Below are 21,159 nucleotides of genomic sequence, written 5' to 3'. Positions count from 1 at the left end.
CGCCCCTAGTATAGTTCTACTCGGGTGGTTAGGTCTAATGCGTTAGGCTACTGAGAAATTGCATAATGGGTTTATGCCCCTGTGATGGATGCAGGATAGGTTTTATACCTGATGCTAGTGTGATGACGCTGAGGTCATTATTGCGCCAGTAGTTACTGGTTGGGTTCTACAGTGCTAATTTGTGTTCTACATTTACTATTGGTGATTTGTGCTAATTCTGACAGTGGTCCATGTGGCCCTGTCCCGTGTAAATAATCCCTTGTAAAATTCTTCCCAGTGCCAGTTGGCACAGTGTAAATTGTGTGAATATTATCTAATGTGTTTGGTATAATACAAAGGCTATTTTTATATAATACCTTGTGTGGAGTTTCTTTTGTGGTGGGCCTTGGGTGTTGTCGCTGGGCGCGCGCGCAAACGCTTTACACATTGCCTCCGGGATAAGCCTGACTGCTCGTGCCAAGCTACCAAGGGGGTGAGCAGGGGTTATCTTTGGCGTGTAACTCCCCAGCCCTGACTAGAGTGGTGGTTTCTGCCTGGCTTTGGCGCAAGCCTTAGCCAACCAGAAATCCCATTTCTAACAGCCCTCGACCCTCCCTTGATGGTAAAGTTGTCCAGACCCCTGAATTAGATCCCAGAATGGCCACGTTTTTGGCCAGGTGTATAAAGGACCCCTATAAGGGGATTGACGGGTCCTGGAGGGCATTCCAGGATAAGCTTTGGAAGCCCTGGGTCCGCTCACTATGATCCTGGACATGGCCTCGGGTACCCTGATATCTCCAGAGGCTCTTTCTGGTTGGGCAAAGCACGCAGTGGTATTCCTTGGTAAAGCCAACTGTGCACTCCCTATGGGGCGGCGGTGCTCCTTCCTTATTAAGGTGCACCTGAAGTTGGAAGACCTGGCCGATTCCGAAGCTTGGGCAGTGGCCCGCGGGGGGGGTTTGTTTGGTGAGCCTTTTATCAAAGAGCTCGGGAAATTAGTGAATACTTTCACGTCCCTAGATGAGGCCCAGTCCTTTATCAAGCGGGTTTTCTCCTCCCGGGTTTTCCGGGGGGCCGGTCGAGGTAGGGGCTGCTCGACCGGCCAGGCCTTCCAAAACTTCAAAGAGCAAGGCTCCAAGCGAGGGAAATATCCAGATCGGGCCCGCTATCACAACTTCTACCGCTCCTGTGGACATCGACCAAGAGGTCGTGGCTTCAGAGGAGGCAACAACGCCTCGAACGCCGGTAAGTGTTTCCACCTCTTCCCTTGTGCAAGCGGGCGGCCGTTTGACCAGGTTTGTGCATGTTTGGGAAACCATCACAAGCAGTGCTTGGGTGGAACAAACAGTCCAAGGTTTTCGTATAAAATTCTGCAGCACTCCAAGACAGGAGAGCAGACCCAGGCTTATCCAGTTTTCACATCAAGAGGCAGAACTGATTGATTCGGAGGTCTCCTCTCGCCTCAACAAAGGGGTTATTTGCCTCACATCGCCTTCATAAGCAATATGTGTTTGGTAGACAAGGAGGATGGGGGGCAGCGTCCCGTGCTAAACCTGCGCAAGTTCAACGAGTGGTTGGTTTACCGCCATTTTAAAATGGAGGGAATCTAACTATTAAGGGATGTTTTACGCCCGGTGGATCAGATGGTATGCTTGGACTTAAAAGATGCATACCTAGCAGTCCCTATTTTTCTGCAGCACAGGAAATTCCTGCAGTTTATTTGGTGCGAGCGCGTGTACCAGTTTACCACTGTGCCTTTTGGGCTTTCCTCCACTCCATGGTGCTTTATGAAGGTGCTCAGACCAGTCGTGGAGCACCTTTGGGCTCGGGGGACACGCCTCATTGTTTACCTTGAAGACATACATCTTTTGGCACAGGGTCCCAGACGGTTGCGCGAGCAGTTGCAACAGGCCTATTAGAGAGGCTGGGGTTTGTCATAAACACCAAGAAGTCGCTGTTGGTTCCAGCTCAGAAGATCACGTTCTTGGGTTTCGTATTAGACTCTACCAAGGGAACTCTTAGCCTTCCTTTGCGGAAAATGTCCGAGATCCGCCTCGAGCTGTTCCGGACGTTGGTCAAAGAGAGAGTGCCCCTCAGACAGATTGCCCGCATGGTGGGACTCCTGTCGGCCTCCATTCAAGCCATTTTTCCAGGCCCATTGCATTGTTGGGCCCTGCAGCGGCTGAAAGCGGGACACTTGTGAAAAGGCCTTTTTTACTCTCATCCAGTGTCCCTGTCCGACGAAACACGGGAAGAGATTCACTGGTGTTTCACTCATATGGAGGCGTGGAATGGCCGGGCAATATTAGGCTACACCCCAGACCAGGTTATCGAGTCAAATGCCAGCCAATCAGACTGGCGCCGGGTGTGGGGATTTTTCCACAGGAGGGTCTTGGTCAACGCAGGAACAGACTTTGCATATCAATTGTTTGGAGCTATTGGTGGGGTCCCTTGCTGTCCGTTGTTGGACCAGAGACTGGGTCCAATCGTGTCCTTTTAAAGATGGACAATGTTTTGGCGGTGAGGTACATAAAGTACCTCTGTGGTACTTGGCCGAAAGTTCACTCGGACCTAGCTACAAGCCTTTGGAAGTTCTGTCTCGATCGCATAGTATCTCCCCGTACGGGAGAATCAGGTAACGGATTGGCACTCGTGCCACTTTCGAGATTCCAGTCTTTGGAAGTTGCACCCGGAGTTTTTTGCCATGGTGCAGAACCTTTGGGGTCCTTTTTAGGTGGATCTTTTTGCTTTGAGACTGAATATCAGGTGGCCCCGTTCTTCAGCTGGAGACCGGATCCTTTGGCAGCGGCCACGGTCGCTTTCCTGCATGATTAGACTCAGGGGCAACCCTATGCATTCCAGACATTTGCGATGATCACAAGAGCGTCAGCTCAGATCAGGCGGCAACGGACGGAGGTGGTTCTCATCACCCTGATTTGAAGGTCGTAAGTTTGGTTTTCGGTTCTACTGAAGCTTTCTTGGGATTTTCCAATCCATCTCCCCCAGGTCCCAGAGCTTCTTCTCAATCCGGATCAGGTTCCACATCACATGGTGCTGAACGGCTCCCTACACCTAACGGCGTTGGAGGATTACAGGAGAAGATGGCTGATCCCAGGCCTTTCTGCATATGCTGTACACCTTTTGTCAAAGGCCTGGTCCGATAGCACGGTCAAGAGATAGTGATCAGCCTGGAGGCGATGGTGTCGTTGGTGTGTGCGACTGGGTTGTGATCCTGTGGGTGCTGACATAGTGCAGATCTTGAATTTTCTGGCGAGCCTGGCCCAACAAAGTTTGGACTACCAGTCGGTGAACACCTTTCGGTCCGCCATTTCGGCAAGTCACATTCCTGTGCAAGGGGCACCTGTTGGGGAGCACCCTTTTGTATGTCGGCTTCTGATGGGCCTCAGATTTTCTATACCTCCTGAACCACGATACTCAGAGTTATGGCATGTGAACAAGGATCTCAACTTATTTTTGTCCTGGCAATCCAATGAGTTCTTGTCAAGGAAAGAATTGTCTGCTAAACTGGCGATGCTCCTCTGCTTGATCTCGTGTAGACAAGTTTCAGATGTTAGGGCCCTGGATATCACAGGCAAGGTTTTTCTCCTACCGGGGTTTGTTTCACCATTCGTCGAAGAACCAAATGTCACACTGGAGTGATAGAGTACCCCGAATTTACAGACTCCCCGTAGCTGTGTGTGGTGCACTGCTTAAAAGCATATGAGGAGATGTCTTTTGAGCTTAGACCTCCAGGGGAGAGACAGCTTTTGATCGCCCTCTGGAAACCGCATAAGGCAGTGTCATCTCCCACAATTGCACATTGGGTGCAGTGTGTCATGCAGGAGGCAGGTATTCACTTTCGGCCGTTTGGAGCCCATTCTGCGAGAGGAGTGATGGCCTCCAAGGCATTCACCCCAGGGGCAAGGTTGGAGGACATAATGAATGCTGCAAATTGGTTCTCACTCAACCTTTAAAAGGTTCTACTTCAAACCTAATATTGATATAAACTAGCATAATCTGAAGCCTCTGGTCCTGACATAGATTAAATATTTCCTAGCTAACATAATGGAAAGTTTAAATTCTATTAAGGACTCGGAGGCGAGGATTATCCCTCCTGCGGAGAGGTTCATGAATGCCCGCCCATTAAGAGTAAGTAAAGTGTTGTCTCTGCTTTGCTTGACATGTTGTCTTAATGTTGGGGCTATTTGGTATAGAATTGTATTACAGTTAAAGAATAGTTTTAGGTACTTGTGATTCAAGGTCAGGAGTTTTTCTCTGTCGGAATGACGGTTGTTGGGAATGCATGCAATTTATCGCTGATTAGCTGCTAGTTCTGATCCTTTTCTTCCAGGAGGGGAATGTGGAAAGCAGGTCGCGTAGAGTAAGATGAATGGCGTGACTCGCGTGACGAAAGAGGAAGACCAGGACACCGAAGAGGGGCTATATGCTGAATCCGGGGTTTTGTTTGGACAATACTTTTTCATGGATGTGCTTGTTGGTTGTTTGTTTCTCCAATTTCCCTGGAGGTCTGGGAAATGTGTTTTTGTTGATGTTATTAAAATGGCTACTATGGAATTAAAGTGAAGAAAGCAAAGCATAATCCTCGCCTCCGAGTCCTGCATAGAATTGAAACTTTGTTACGTTGGCTACGAAATTTTTCATTCATAATAACAAATGTAATTCGGACAGTTGAAAATCTCTTATTACTCCGGAAGAAAGAGGGTAATACTTATACGACATTGTTGGTAAAATATAGTGAGGAATGAGGTGTGATTATTGTGCTCGTTAGGCCTGAAAATGTGAATAACATGTTGGTTTGGAAAGCGTACAAATGAATTTTTCTGATTGATCTTGTGGCTTGTATCTTCTCCAAGTTGTTTATAATATGCAAGATGTAGTGTATCAGTACTTGCAGTTTTAGCAAGACATTTGTTTTACACTGTTGTACAATGTAAACAGGAAGGCATCCGCAGGGATATGCTTAAAGCTATACCAACTCCTACAAAGTATGCACTACGATTTAACTAAAATCAAAAAGTCATCTTGAAATTGCAGATAATCTAATAAAGGTAATAAGACTTGCGTGATGGAACAGGCCAGGCATCATTCTGTAAGTCATCTAATACTTTTACTTCTGTTTACCCTAGGAATGGTAGCGGAGGAGTACAATGCCTTCTTCTACTCTCTTGTTTCCCAGGATACTCAGGAAATGGCATATTCAACCAAAAGACAGAGATTTTTGGTCGACCAAGGCTATAGCTTTAAGGTAAGGTAGTCCTGTAATTTAATTAATAAATCTCTAACCTCTTCACCCTCACCTGCATGCAAAGGCCCGATTAGACATTTAGAGAATTTCTTAATCTTAACAAAAGAAAGTCTCCTATTGCAATTAGAGAACATATCTGTTAATGACAAGAGAAAATATTGAAACCTGGATTATTTGTCATAATTAAAACGTGACTAGGTGGTTTATTTACGTTAATGAACTTAACAGTAAAAAACACTCTTTACTTTCAGCAAATAGGTCTTTACGAGGAACGACGGAAACAACGACTATGAAGTAACGAGTTAACTCCAAAGCAACTCAAGGAATCAAATCCATACATTCCATCTTGCATTCAAAACTCACTTTTTGTTTATGAATCTTTTTTTATTTAAATTTTAAATATATAATTAAATACATTATACAAACCAATGCCAAGACGGGGCAATAATTTACATCATATATCATACCCAAACATATAGCTAAAAGTTTGTATTACATACATCTTGTTGTATCACTACAGAACGGTCTTTTCTAAAGGGCCCTCTAATTGTAATTATCAGTTTATTGACCTAATCATATAAGTACAAGACTCAGTGGCAACATGGTGTTCGTGATAGGCATTTGCACAGAGGAAATTGCTAACTTATAGTTAGTGCACATAGCAGATCTAAATCGTCAACCAGTTTCTCATCATATCTAACTAATTTCATCCTTAGTTCTTCGACAGTACACCGTTCTCCTACATCTGAGCCAGACTGCCTCCTCTAGGATTTTAGGGCTCTCCCATTGTATCGCAGGTCACTGTTTTGCTAATAGCAGTTTAAAGTTGAAGAACTTCTTTTTAGGTCGAGCCTCCAGGCAGCGCACATGTGCCGTTGCTTGGTGACCTATTGTATCCCCCAATTTTCTTTTTTAAAGCACTAAAAAGGGGCATTTAGCCCGTCCATTACTAACCGTTCGTTGGCATCATTATCAATTTCTCTTCTCTGCATCCTTCTCATTTGGCAGTACTTTTGAGGCTTCACTTCCTTTTCTTTCTGTGGTGCATGGACCAATTATAGATTGATTAGGCTTAATTAGTATTCGTCCTCTGCTTGTGCTGTGATTGAAGTACTATTTTTTTCTGTGCATATACCTTCTAGAACTGAACATGTAGTTTCAGTATTTGCATTATGGCTTTTGTGCACATCGACGTGTTAAGATGTCCCCATCAGGCTTATGAAGTGCAATGCAAAGTATGTAATACAATACAATAAAACTAAGAAATTGTACAAACAAGAACCCAGACCTCTAAATATCCTAACAGGGTATTGGGTAATCATACATGTGACTCCTGGGCTGCCTCCTTTCAGTTCCTGACTGTTAGTGTCTCACATATTTTTTGCCTTCAACATTTACAAAGAGCAATACCGGTTTGGTGTGGCAGAAAGACCTATATCTCACTTGACTCTTTGGCCATTAGGAGGGCTGAATGCAACTTAACCCCTAAGAACAAGCTCTGGCAAAGCACGTGTTGTTCAGTTAGGGTGGGTAGAGATGTCTTTGTCTCTGTGTCTTTGCCATTTTCTGATGCAGACTCACAAATGTGGGCAAAATGCTATCAATCATATTGACTGATGCTGCGATCATGGACTGGCTGTTCAGAGGGATCCTCCAAAATGCGAATCACATATAACAAAGCTGTGACTCAAGGGCGCGTACCAATTGTCCACTCTGAGTATAGAAACACCATAGACAAAGGCAGCTGGGTAATAGAGAACGGCACTATCTAGGCTTAGTCACAAACGTGTAGATATTGCCCACCTCAAATGGTCAGCTGCCACTTAACCATATATAAGACTATGCAAACAAGGAAGGATGAGGCAATATAAACATTCAGTACGATTTAAGATATACAGGTAGATACACAAGAGTTGTTGATTGCAGTCTTGGATTCTTTATTTCAAGTGTGCCCAATTTGCATCAGTTTAGACAGCCAACGCATTTCGCCCACACAGGGGCTTCTTGGGGGTGATGGGGGGGGGGGGCACTGTGAGCGTAGTGCCAAGGTAAAAGGCATCGGTGGTGCATCCAGTGTAGGACGAGCAGTTCAAGAAAGGCCTACTGAGGCTCGAGTAGCCGTCCGTATGTCTTATATTGGACAAATTCCGGATGAAAGCATAGAAAACGGCCAGGTAATGTCTTAGATGTCAAGGGTCTGCGGAATCGACTTTAGTACAACGGGTTATGTTTTCTCTGCTTAATCGTTCTAGATTTTGTCTTGTGAGGCCCCCTGATAACAGACTCACACAGTCAGTCCCCCCTTGGACATTAACTGGACGAATTACTTGGGATCACAGTTGTTTCTTAACCCATCGAACATCTATATGTACCTTACTTAGGGAATCTGAGAGACTACCAACTATTGCTTTAAGCGCTCTGATTTCCTTCACCAAGTCCATTATTTGCAATGTTAGCGATCTTTGCGTGGGTACCTCGTTTGGTGTGCTATATTTTCATTACTAATGCTCCTTAAGCTGCCAATAGAGCAGTTCTAACAATAACTGAATGCTCCACACAAAAAAATAATGATTTTAAACTCTGTAAAGAAATGGATCAACCAGGGCAATGTTAATTCCTTCTCAGCACTTACTCTGCTAAACAACTCAACTCTAATACAGATAACAAGAATTTGGTGACCAAGAACTGAGCCAGTGAATTTTGAGAAATTATGCTTAAACCGAGGTATGCAAAATAACCCCTGCAAGATTACAACCGACCGCCATAAAGGTGAAGGCACTACAATATCCAAGAGAAACCTGGTCTTGATAGTACTGCGGTCAGGGAAAAAAACTATCAGGGCAAAAATAAGAAAACAAAATGCAAACACTCTTCCTTGCGACGTCCTTGGCTAAAACGAGGAGAATCTGCCAATCCTTCTTTTGTGGATTAGTTTAACCTGGAGTGTGTTTCTTTTTTCTACAATTTGAAATTTACTCCACTCTAAGCTTGGATTAACTTAAATAAATGTAGCTATCTACATCTCTGTACCTTATCCCTTAAAACATGCAGCTCTTCAGGCAACGGACCTTGTTTTTTTAATGATGTTGCACAGAAGCACAGCCACTGTGCAACATGTCTGAAAGTGAAGAAAATAAAAAAGCTGATGCGGTCAACGCTGGCTGTCGTATAGCTCTTTATATATATATATATATATATATATATATATATATATATATATATATATATATTTGTTTTACTTTCATCTGTGCAACATTGATCGAAGTTGGGGAAAAAACGCTGTGACGCAGACCACAACCGCTTCATAGCAAGGGCATATCAGGTCTGAAAGATATTTTTTTAAAGTGCTATGACGCAGTAGAGCTACGTCACTGAGTGATTTTTTTAGCCATCAGCCATGCTGCAAAACAGCTACTGTACAACATGGCTGAAAGTTTTAAAAAAAAAACTGTATGAGATGGCCAGCGTTGACTGTGTCATAGCATTTTTCTTTGACATGTTGCACAGGGGCTATGCTGCTGTGCAAAAGGATTTAAAAACATTGACAAAGCCAATAGAGCTCGTATAGGTGAGACCTATTTGTTCTTTGCCAGTGCTTGTTTTCCTTGCTTTTAGTGCGACTCACTCTCATTCCCAGTTGATACATCTGGGAACTGAGTGGAAAACAACACATATTCCTTCCTGATATCTACTTTTCACATGTTTCCAATATGAATAAATCATCAGGCAGTTCAAGGTTGAATGTAAATAAGTGGCTTCCACTTGTTACCCTGTGCAGTTTTTTTGTAGATCTATTTTATGAAACATTGCAGGGGTAATGTAAGTCCTATGAACAAAATTAAATTGTGTAAACCTAAATGTGGTATTGCTGGTGGCTGCATGAATAAGCTTTAGTGCCTCATCCCAAAATTTGTCTATTGAAACACCCATCACAGTCAGTTTTCCATTTCTATCTAACTTTTAAGACAGGTTTAGTCTTTTCTGCCTTCAGTGCCAAATATATCCTTGTGATTACGCCTCTTTCCCGGTCTATCTGCAACACTAAGTCCAAAGTGGGGAGATCTACATGGGTCTTCTACTACCATCCCCGGTATAGTTTATGCTGTTCTAATTGCATAATAGGTAGGAACTGTAGTTGAAAGGCCTTTTAACTATTTCCCACAGTATCAATGCCCCATGCTCATACAGCTCACTAGCCTGTATACATCCCCCTTTCATCTATTTGCCATGCCTAGTTTGCTTTCTATCCTATGCAATACTGGTATTTCCTCTATTGGTAACTTGTAAGTATAGGGAATAAACCTGCCTCTTCTGATTCTTTAGATTATCCAAGCATGTAATACCATTTGTATTCTGTGTACGTTAATAGATTCCTTTTCGTGCTTCACATACAATTGTCCCTTACACTAAACATCAATCTGATCCATTATCTGTTATACCATTGGCTACCAATTGCAGCTGCACTGGTTGATAAGCTTCCAAATCAGATACTCTAACCCTCCTTGTTCTATGAACATTGCAGAATGTCCATTTTTACTCTGCTTCTCTACTTCCTCCATGTTATATTCGTCACGTTTGATTTTAAATCTTTGAGGGTCTTTTGTGCAATTGTAAAACATATAAACTCATAGACAGAATCATCATTTTGGTTATTTCTATCCTGTCCACCATAGAATAATCTTCTGTTATATGTTTGATTTGAGTGCAACTCACCTGTCCTCTGTATGCATCACCATAATCCTCTGAAATCACAAAGAATCTGTTTCCCACGGTATACCAATTCTCGGCAGTCTGCCCACTGGTGCAACAACACCAATTTTTGCCTATTATACTGTCCTACTTGTTTACCAAACAGCAGCATCTCTCTCATTCATCAGTGTCGTCAGAGAGACTGCTGGATCTGTCAAGTACACCAATGTATCATCTGCATATAACACCACTATATGCCTACATGTTCCCGTCTGACCTGCCCTTCCAGCTAATACCTTGCGCAATTTACAAGCTAATGTCTCTATAGCCACCACAAAAAGCAGGGGTGTGGAATTCTGATAAAATTACGAATTAATTATGAAAGATTATGAAGAAGTTTATTTGAGTAGCCACTCTCCACCAACCGAGGTTTTCTGACAGAAATAACTGACATAGTAAACATTCTAAAGCAAGCTCTGTGGAACAAAGGAAGATACCATGAGGGGTAAAAGGAGGGGTAGGAAAAGGAAAGGTAAATAAAAGAAAGTACAAGCCTGCATTACTCAACATGTTTACATTTGAGACGTAATAAGGTTATAATTATAACACATCTTCCCACCCCCGAAACCTATAAACAATACATCTTGAGAGCTAGAAAAAAGAAAAAAACCAAATACGATAACAAATTTATGATATTCACATGGCAATTAATAGTTTTAAAATTGTTCATACTCTATTTGCCATAAATGAAAACAATAACATTTCTGGAATTCACGTGGCCAAAATAATGATATATTGTCATTGCTGCAAACAATTACCCAATTTCAACAAAGTAAATGTAGAACATGGATCGGCAAACATTTTAACCACACTGCCCACCGAGTTGACTTCACATACAGGATATATTTGTTGATTAGATTTATCGTCTTTAACTTGCAATATTATCATTTTAACTTGAAATTTCTCTTCTGGTATAACAGTTCCTTTTCCAAAGTTTTTCTTGGGGAATAAAAATACAACTTTTGCCAACAAGAACAAGATCAGAGGGTGTATCAAAACATTTTTAACAAGTTTTTGCAAAACATAGCAGATATAGTATCAAGACATTTTTAACAAGTTATGGCAGGTAGCAGAAACAGTGATAGACATGGTTTATACATAGCAGTAGGAGCAAGTTAGCGTACGAATAAGTCAAAGAGGGGTAAGTGTCAATACGGGGAATGTGGAAACAAGTTTGAGGAAGTGGACTAGTACCGTGCCTAGTAAGTCCGTGAAAAGGCTGGTGTGCTAGTAGGGCACCAAATGGTGAGACAAGTGCAGAGTTAAGGGAGGAATGTGCTCATCAGGAATGATTTTGCTTCCCTTTTGAATAAAGGTGTAGACAAGATTTTTCTGATGCACGGAGGTAGAGCGTTCCAAATTCTTGGTGCCAATCCGGAGAACGCTCTGTCTGAAGTTTTTGTCTTACTGAAACGAGAGGGTTTCAAGAGTAGGTTGTCAGAGCGCCTTGAGGTTCTGTTTCCTCCAGATAAAGTGAGTTTCTGGGCTAGGTACTGGGGGGGATGTTGTGGTGGAGAGCTTTATGAGTAATGCAGGCCATCTTCAGGTGCATTCTGGCTTCGTAGGGTAGCCAGTTGAGCGCCTTGAGGTGTGGAGATATATGGTAAATGTTCCTAGATCCTGTTAAGAGTCTTGCTGCTGCGTTGAGACCAGATTGTAGAGGGGCTGTTGAGATTTTGGGCAGCCCTGAGAGGCTAGTACATCCATATTCCAAACTCGATATGACTAGGGCCTGAACTGCCATTTTGAGGTTAGGGCTCTCGATGAATGGTTTCGTTTTTCTGAGACAGCTGAGGTGAAAACAGGCATTTTTAGCCAACAGGCTGATGTGTGTTTGCATGTTAAGGTTTTTATCCAGTGTGATTCCCAGCGATTTGGCGGAGTTCTCCAGAATCGGTGTGCAATTTAGGGCAGTGATCATCTTGGTCCATTCCTTTATCTCCAGAGAGTTTTTAGGAGGTGAGATTCAGAGAAATTCAGTTTTTTGCGCGTTTAGTTTAAGGAAGTTGTAAAACAATGCCCCACAAGTACAATTAGTACGGAATAATGCAAAATAAGAATATTGGTATTGAGCACACTGGAATTAAAGCGAGAAAAAGAAAATGAGCGTGTAGTCATATAACAACGTGCCAAAATAAATGGTCAAAATAAGGAATAAAGGTGCACGTGTCACTGTGAAACGAGCGGAGCATGCTAGTATAGCACCACTGGTGTGCTTGTCACCGTTTGGAAATACAATAATGAGAAACAGTTGTGTGCGTGTCACAGTGAAGTGGCACGCTGAAGTAAATTCCAATAAAGATAATGGTGTGCATGTCAAATATCACACCTCTGTTGTGTGTCACTGTTAGGAAATGCTGCCTAATAATGAGAAACAGTGGTGTGCGTGTCACCCGAAGTGGCATGCTGAAGTAAATTCCAATAACAGTTGTTTGCTTGTCACCGAAAGATGGCATGCAAAGACTGCTACCAGGAGATAACAGCTGAGGAAATAAACTGAAGAAATCTGTGTGCATGTCACCATGAAGTGGCACACTGAAGCAACCTCCAAGGAAGAATTGCAGTGTGCGCGTCACAGAAATTGACACATGGAAACCGCTGCCAAAAAATACGGCTGAGGGGAATTAAACGAGTATGCAAGAGAGGCGGGAAGCAACATCAGGCATCCTCGCCCGAAGGGGGTTCTTAAAGCCTAAGCAAATAGAAGCGGGATACAACACCAATCAACCCCACCCCAAGGAGGTTCCCTCCGTTTCTCTAGGGAAGCCGGGGTGAGACACGCTGAGGAGCCACACCCCTCCAAGTTCCAGTAGAGGCAGCAAAACAAAGCAAATCCCCGCCTAAGAGGAGTTCCACAAAGAGGAGTTTCATGAAGAGTGACTCTCAAGCCACCAGGAGAGACTGGATCCGATGACAAGCCACCCCGTCCAAGGAGGTTACTCCAGTAATGCCAGGACACCAGAGAAGACGTGCTAAAGATCACACCTTCACAGATCAGCTGGAAGCATCTCAGACGGAGATGAACATAATTCCACAGAGGAGGATTGAAAGAAAATCCAAGTAAGGTGAGTAAAACAACAGTACCTTGTGGAATAGGACAACCATCTTTCATTTCATAGGATCGACCACTAGTATCAACTGCATGAACTAATGTGTTCAGTTGAAAATAGCTTTCTTCATTAAAGAAAGGCTCAGTACTAGAAGTGTGCTTCCATTCACCAGTAAAAGTTTTACGAAAGTTACTTCTATTAACCAGTCTTTTTCTTTTGCGTTTCTCCTTCATAAACAACATTGTTTTATTCAATGTTTTCATTCTCTTTAATATTAATATAAATAATTTTCTTTTTATTTCAAAAGCTTTATCAACTACACTTTCAGTCTGTTGCTTTTTCTTATAAGCTGCTGATCATCTGTTATATTTTTTACAATCTTTCAATACATTTTGTAGTACTCTGCTTCTATACATTTTCCTCCTTATGTCTTTGTTCTTTCAGCCTTCTTTCAACATGCATTGTTTTGCCATAACATAATTTTCATTCATCTCCCTTTTTCCTTTCCTTCGGATTTTTTGTTGAACTTTCCTTTTTTTCAATATTTTCAAATTGCTTCACATTCTGTAAAAGTCTTTTACAAACTCTTTAGTTCTCTTACCAGAATTCTTTTTCATCAGTGTAACATTTTGCACTTCATCTAATGTCCTGTTATCTCTTTCCTTTAAATAGTTCTGGGTTTTTGTGTCTCCTCTTTTGATCTTCTTTTCCTATTCTCAATGTTTTTTACCAATAAATGTAAATATCTAAAAAACAAAGATAAGTTTCAATAGTTTGTTAAATAATTTTATACGTTTGAAATAAGTATATATTAATATTCATAACAATAAACAAATACTTTCAATTACATTGCAAATGTCTCCATAAAACGTAACTATTTAAACTTTTGTACGTTTCAAAATAGCAAACCTGTCACAAGAACACGCACCTTTAAACAGTAACATGGTTCAGATTGCTGTTTTAAATCTGGCTAGTCCCAAGATTCTCAGCAGTTGGTGAAAACTGAAGCTTCAACAGAAAAGTGAGGTTTTAGACACGTTAACAAAAGAATAAGAGATTAGGCTACTTGCTATGAGTTTGTGAAAAGGTAGACTTGAAATAGGCCGTATAAGTTTGTGTCTGCTTAAAATGAGAAATGTAGTTTGTCAAATTTATAACTCTGCGTGCTCTTGTGAGTGAGGTATGTGTCTACTTCTACATCTATTGTCTCATGTATTATCCATCTGGAAATGGTAGCTTGAAAACCTGGTTGTTTTGGATACCAGTGGACAAATCTCTCAGTTCTGTAGTAGGGGATCTCTGTGTATAGTCATAATCTATGAATAGCCGCGCCCATGTGCGGGGACCCCGGAGCAATCAAAATATCTCTTAAGCTGTCCCGCATTTGCAAACCTGCAAAGACACTTAAGAGACAGACAAAAATAATACAGCCTAATAACAACACGGCTGCACTGGCCAGCACCTCCTCTGAAGTGAACACAAAAGCCAAAATAAAGTTTAAATGTCATTTTTATTCACATCTGACATGTTCCTTTATTGTATCACACTCCCTTCACCAAAATCCCTTTAAACAATAGAGAGGAAGGGGTTGACAGACAAGCCCTATAGGCTGTCATTATGTGTCTGCTAAAGGGATACCGTGCCTTTAAGAAAACTCTCCAGAGACCCCCGGTATCCCAGGATGCACAGCCCAAGCAAGTTACTTTCAGTTCTTTTTTCCGGCTCCTGCTAGCAGGACCCTGGAGCTTGAGCTCTACCCTTTTGGGTGGTTTATTTGATAAAAGTGAATTTTTTTGGATAAATAGTGTTTTCATTCGACGTCTAGAGCCTTGGTCTACTACTGCCTGCAACCTGGAGCAGTTTTGGCCCACTCTTAGCATGGCTTTATTCGATAAATGCCCTGAGTGTGGGAGGAAAAAGGCCAAGACGGACCCACATGATGTTTGTATCCTCTGCTTGCCGTCCTCACATGTCCCAGCTACATGTGTCATCTGTAAAAGCTTTTCCAAGAGGACCCTGAGGGACAGGGAGAAGATTCGTCTTCAGGGTCAGGAGCAGCAGAGGACCGGTGGGACTTCGGGGCATGGAGGGTCTCATTCCCCCTCCTCCGCCCATGCTTCAGCCCCTGGAGGGACCTCCGGGCAGAGCAGGGAGCAGACACGGCGCCTACCGGCTGGTAGGTCGCGTTCGGCATCGAAGGCGTCGACGGCGAGGGAGAAGGCACCGGTATGTTCGCCGTCGATCCAGGGCTCTGGGTCGCGGCAGCCTCGGCGTTCGACGTCGAGAGAGGGGCCGGCGAGACCCGGGACCGGGTCGCCGTCGCTGACGTCGACACCCCATCGACGTCGTACTGAGCCCCGTGGCGGTCTGCACTCACCGCCTTCGCCGTCGACCCATGGCTCGACGCTGACGGAGTCGACGCCGAGATCCCGGCGCCGGAGAAGATCGCCGTCGAGGCACAAGTCACCGTCGAGGCACCGGTCGCCGTCGAGGCACCGGTCGCCGTCGATGCACCGGAAGTCGACGTCGAGGCACCAGAGGTCGACGTCGAAGCACCAGAGGTCGACGTCGAAGCACCAGAGGTCGACGTCGAAGCACCAGAGGTCGACGAAGCATGGTTCGACGTCAAGGAGGCGTGGCTCGACGTCGAGAGGGCGCTCGACTTCGAGACGGCGTTCGACGTCGAGGGGGCGACGACCGGCCAAGAGACGCCGGACGAGGTCGACGTACAGTTCGACGTCGAGGACTTCGGGGAACATGTCCTCAGTGATTACGATCTCCAGTCGGGGATCGGGGAGACGGGGGCGTTCCCCGTCGGTGCCTTCAACACGGGACAGGCCCTCCAAGAAGCGAAGAGAGTGGCCGAGAGCCCGGAGAGTGATGGTGCGGGCTCTCCTGCAAGGAGTGACGGGGCTTCGGAACATCTGTCCCCGCTGCGGCCTCAGCGGCCTCCGCTGCCTCCTGCGCCTGCTCTTCCGTCGGATCCTCTACCGGCGCCTGCTCCTCCTCCTCCTCCTCTTCCTCCTCCTCCGCTGCCTCCACCGCAGCCACGGCCTCTGCCCCCGAAGGATCCCCAAAGACGGAGATCTCGCTCTCGTCCTCGCAGACGGTCTCGGAGTAGGCGCAGATCTTCCACTCGGTCTGGACATGGACGACGGAGATACCAGTCTCGTTCCAGAGGCTCGAGGGGCACGGACTATTCTGAGGCTGGCAGGTTCTCTCCCTCGCTGTCGGAGACGCCTCCTACCCGCGTCTCTCCGGTGGATGACATTGCCACTTTCCAGGAGGTGCTGATGAGGGGGGCGGCGAAGTTGGGAATATCAGTAACTACCCCTATTCCCTCCACCTCTGTGATCTTTGAGACTTTGCATAAGACTCATCTGTCGCGCCCCCTACTCCCGTTGGTTCCGGGGTTGGAGGAGCCTGCAATGGAGGTGTTCTTGACGCCGGCCGTGGTGAAACCGGCGCCCTCGAGACAGCTGAAAAAGTACAGGGCCCCGGACTCGGACCCGGCGTTCCTCAGGGTGGATCCTCCCCCAGACTCTGTCATTGTGTCGGCGGCTCGTAAGCAACACTCTACGACGCCTTCGTCCACGGCCCCTCCGGATAAGGAGAGTCGTAAGATGGACTCCTTGGGGAGGAGGATGTGCTCCACGTCGGCCACTACGATGAAGGCCGCTAGCGCCTCCGCTCTGTTGGGTCGCTATGACAGGTCTCTTTGGGACTCCCTGCAACAGTTCGCTGCCTCCCTGCCTAGAGATAAGAGGGAGGACTTTCAGGAGGTGCTGAACGAGGGCATGATGGTCTCTAACCAGATCATCAGTGCGGCGGGGGATATATCGTTGCTGGCGGCCCATGGGTACTGCCACGGCGTCCACATGAGGAGGCATTCCTGGCGCGACGCTGTTCGGGTCTCATGCGGATGACGAGATGGCCCGCATGAAGGCCGAGGCAGAAACCCTGAAGGCAGTGGGACTGGAGAGGCCCAGGGAGCAGAGGAGGGCCTTCCGCTCCTCGGGCAGGCGCTATTCCAAGCAAAGGGGTCAAGGGCGTCAGTCGGGTCACCAGCTACAGCCCCAGCAACAGCAGCAACAGTTCCCGAGGCAGTCCTTTCAGAAGCGCCAGAGGGGCAGGGGGCAACATCAATCCTCGGCGGGGAACAAAGGCCCGGCCGGGTCGAAGCCCTGAAGGGTCACTTCCCCCTCATCCGTTACCCGCTCCGGTGGGGGGAAGTATTCAAAACTACCTGGCAGAGTGGAGGACAATAACTCAGGACAAGTGGGTGCTGAATATTGTTTGCAATGGATACAGTCTTCGTTTCACCAGCCCGCCTCCACAGATTCCACCAGTGCGCTCTCCCTACATGGTGCGGGAGCTCCAGCGGGAGGCGGACGTTCTGTTGGCAAAGAAGGCCATAGAAGCTGTTCCTTTGAGGCAAAAAGGAAAAGGTCTTTACTCAAGGTTCTTTCTCGTCAGAAAAAAGGACAAGAACGAGTTCAGGCCTATTCTGGATCTGCGTCAAGCAAACAAGTGGATCCGCAGAGAAAAGTTCTGTATGTTGTCCCTGCATCAGATTTACCCTCAGTTGCATCGAGGAGACTGGCTGTGCGCCATAGATCTGCAGGACGCTTACTTTCACGTGCCGATCGCACCAAAGCATCGCAAGTTCCTGAGGTTTCTGGTAGGCAACAACCATTACCAGTATACAGTACTCCCGTTTGGTCTGAAGTCTGCCCCACGGACATTCTCCAAGTGCATGGCAGTGGTGGCGGCACACTTGCGGAAAAGCAAGGTGTTTGTGTATCCATACCTGGACGACTGGCTGATCAAAGCCTCTACGTACCGGGAAGCCCAGTGTCACTTCGACAGGACAGCTGCCTTGCTGCATCGCCTGGGACTGCACATCAACATGTCGAAGTCAGTGCCGATCCCTGTGCAGTGTCTCCAATACTTGGGGGCCTCAGTCAATACCTTGAACGCAAGCGTGTGTCCTTCGGAGGGGAGACGCTTATCGATCCGTGGGAAGGCCCTGCACCTCCTCTCAGCCCGCTCTCCTACAGTGAGGACGGTGTCTTCCTTGCTGGGGTCGATGGCTTCATGCATCTTTCTCACCCCCAATGCACGTCTGCATATGAGGCCTCTGCAGGAATGTCTGGAGGATCAATGGGACCAGCGGCGGGGGCGTTGGGAGGACAAGATTAATCTGTCCCAACACGCTCTCCAGTCTCTGAAATGGTGGTGCTCCTCAGAGAATGTTTGCAAGGGGACTCCTTTCCACAAGGATATTCCGGTCCAGACCATAGTGACCGATGCGTCTCTCCAGGGCTGGGGAGCGCATTCGGGCCCTCTTCAGATTCAGGGGATCTGGTCGCCGACGGAGATGACTTACCACATCAACTTTTTGGAACTCAGAGCAGTACACTTGGCCTCCTTCACGACGAACTCCCTGCTTGTTCAGACGGACAATACTACTACCATGTACTACCTCAACAAGCAGGGGGGCTCCCGGTCACGCACGCTGTCTCGGGAGGCACAGACTATCTGGAATTGGCTGGTGGCCAGGAACCTGACGATCACGGCAACCCATCTGCCGGGAGTGCAGAATGCCCAAGCCGATGCCCTCAGCAGGCTCGTTCAAGAAAATCACGAGTGGGTGCTAAACGACGACGTGCTAAGAGACGTCTTCGCGGAGTGGGGCACTCCGGATATCGATCTGTTCGCTACGGCAGAAAACAGCAAATGCCGCGACTTCGCGTCCAGGTACTACCAACCAGGGACACTGGGGAATGCCCTATGGATCAGCTGGTCCAACAGCTTTCTCTACGCCTTTCCGCCCATTCCCCTGATCCCGGCGGTGCTGATCAAGCTGTCGCAATCCAGAGCCAGGATGATCCTGATTGCTCCGGAGTGGCCGAGGCAGTGGTGGTTCACCGACCTTCTTCACCGGTCTGTTCTGCCACACCGGCGCCTGCCGTGTCGGCCGGACCTTCTCACGAAGTTCGGGGGACAGATGGTTCACCCCAATCTCTCGTCCTTGAGTTTGGCAGCATGGCTCCTGAGCTAGTACAGTATGGACGCTTGAACCTACCTCAGGACTGTATGGAGATCTTGAAAGAGGCGAAGAGACCGTCTACGAGGACTTCTTACGCCTATAAGTGGAAGAGATTCTGCTTATGGTGCAAGGCAAAGGACATTGACCCTACATCCTGTAAAGAAGATGTTATTTTGCCTCATCTGCTGCAGTTAGCTCAATCTGGGCTTAATTTTCAGTCGATTAAAGTTCATCTCGCAGCTTTGACTGCGTATAGAAAGGGCCCTTCCCAAACCTCATTTTTTCAACTCCCTGTGATTAAAGATTTTTGGGAGGGTTTGCGTAAGGTGTTTCCCCCTATTAGACGACCTTCTCCACCATGGGAATTGAACGTGGTGTTGTCCAGATTAATGAGGGAGCCTTTTGAGCCTATTCATAAGGCTTCTTTGCAGCATTTGTCCTGGAAGGCCGCCTTCCTTGTGGCCATTACATCGGCCAGGAGAGTAAGTGAGATTCAGGCTCTGTGTTGTCAAGAGCCGTATACTGTATTCCATGCTTCTAAAGTGGTAATGCGTACTCATCCTAAGTTTTTGCCTAAAGTGATATCTGATTTCCACGTCAATCAAATGATAACTTTGCCTACATTTTTTCAGCATCCCTCCTCTCCGGCGGAGAGGTCTCTGCATTCTCTAGATGTGCGTAGGGTGTTGAAATTCTATCTAGATAAGACAAAGGACATCCGCAGGTCGGATCAACTGTTTGTCAATTATGGTTCGGTAAGAACTGGTCTAGCTACCTCAAAACAGTCCATCTCCAGATGGATTGTGTCCTGTATTCAGCTTTGTTACCAGAAAGCTAATAAGACGTTAGGGGGTAAGCCTACAGCGCATTCGACTAGGGGCAAAGCAGCTACTACAGCTCTGCTTAGGAATGTTCCAATTGCTGACATTTGTAAGGCTGCCACCTGGAAGTCGGTCCATAAGTTTACAAAGCATTACTGCCTGGACTCTGATGCTAGGGCAGATGCGCAGGTTGGACAGGCTTCGCTGAGGAATTTGTTTGCACAGTGATTTGTTGGTGTTTGGTGCTTACTCCACCGCTGTTTGTTGGTTGGGATGGGCTTGCCATTCTATTCATAGATTATGACTATACACAGAGATCCCCTACTACAGAAGGAGTAGTTTCTTACCTGTAACTCCAGTTCTGTAGTAGGGGTATCTCTGTTATAGTCATAAGCGACCCTCCCTCCTCCCCGGTGGAGTAATTCTGACAGTATCAGGCCTGTTGTTATACACCTTCAAAAAGAACTGAAAGTAACTTGCTTGGGCTGTGCATCCTGGGATACCGGGGGTCTCTGGAGAGTTTTCTTAAAGGCACGGTATCCCTTTAGCAGACACATAATGACAGCCTATAGGGCTTGTCTGTCCACCCCTTCCTCTCTATTGTTTAAAGGGATTTTGGTGAAGGGAGTGTGATACAATAAAGGAACATGTCAGATGTGAATAAAAATGACATTTAAACTTTATTTTGGCTTTTGTGTTCACTTCAGAGGAAGTGCTGGCCAGTGCAGCCGTGTTGTTATTAGGCTGTATTATTTTTGTCTGTCTCTTAAGTGTCTTTGCAGGTTTGCAAATGCGGGACAGCTTAAGAGATATTTTGATTGCTCCGGGGTCCCCGCACATGGGCGGGACTATTCATAGATTATGACTATAACAGAGATACCCCTACTACAGAACTGGAGTTACAAGTAAGAAACTACTCCTTCTCCTCTATTATTCGGTTGCACAGACTCTAATGTCTTCTGTATATAGGTGTTATGGAACCTCTCAAATAACCTATTCAATACTCAGGTGCCATGTTTTATGAGCTGAGAGAAATACATAGACTTTTTTTATACAAATTTAGAGGCCATAAGCTGTGAAACACAGGTATCCGAAACGCACAGACTGATGTATGTATGCTTTAAGAAATATGGTGAGACTTATAACAGTGATAGACTTGAATACCTGTGCGTCAGAGCGCATGCTGTCTAAATTTGTGTAAAAAAAAAGTGTATGTATTTCTTTCTGCTCATAAAACATTGC

General features: G+C 45.8%; 1 protein-coding gene across 6 annotated transcripts in view; it reads left to right on the top strand.

Moving 5' to 3' along the window:
- Positions 1-21,159, top strand: part of ERCC3 (ERCC excision repair 3, TFIIH core complex helicase subunit) — a 1,429,399-nt gene that overhangs the window by 1,119,891 nt on the left and 288,349 nt on the right. For all 6 annotated transcript variants that reach the window (XM_085640927.1, XM_085640925.1, XM_085640926.1 and 3 more), the window contains one exon: positions 5,127-5,245. In XM_085640927.1, the coding sequence (XP_085497053.1) occupies positions 5,127-5,245 (119 nt within the window). The remainder of the gene's footprint in view (positions 1-5,126; positions 5,246-21,159) is intronic.

This window comes from Triturus cristatus, chromosome 2_2 (assembly GCF_964204655.1).
Source record: "Triturus cristatus chromosome 2_2, aTriCri1.1, whole genome shotgun sequence".
Taxonomy (NCBI): domain Eukaryota; kingdom Metazoa; phylum Chordata; class Amphibia; order Caudata; family Salamandridae; genus Triturus; species Triturus cristatus.
The sequence above is the reverse complement of the archived record's forward strand: the minus strand, read 5'-3'. Positions and strand labels throughout refer to the sequence as shown.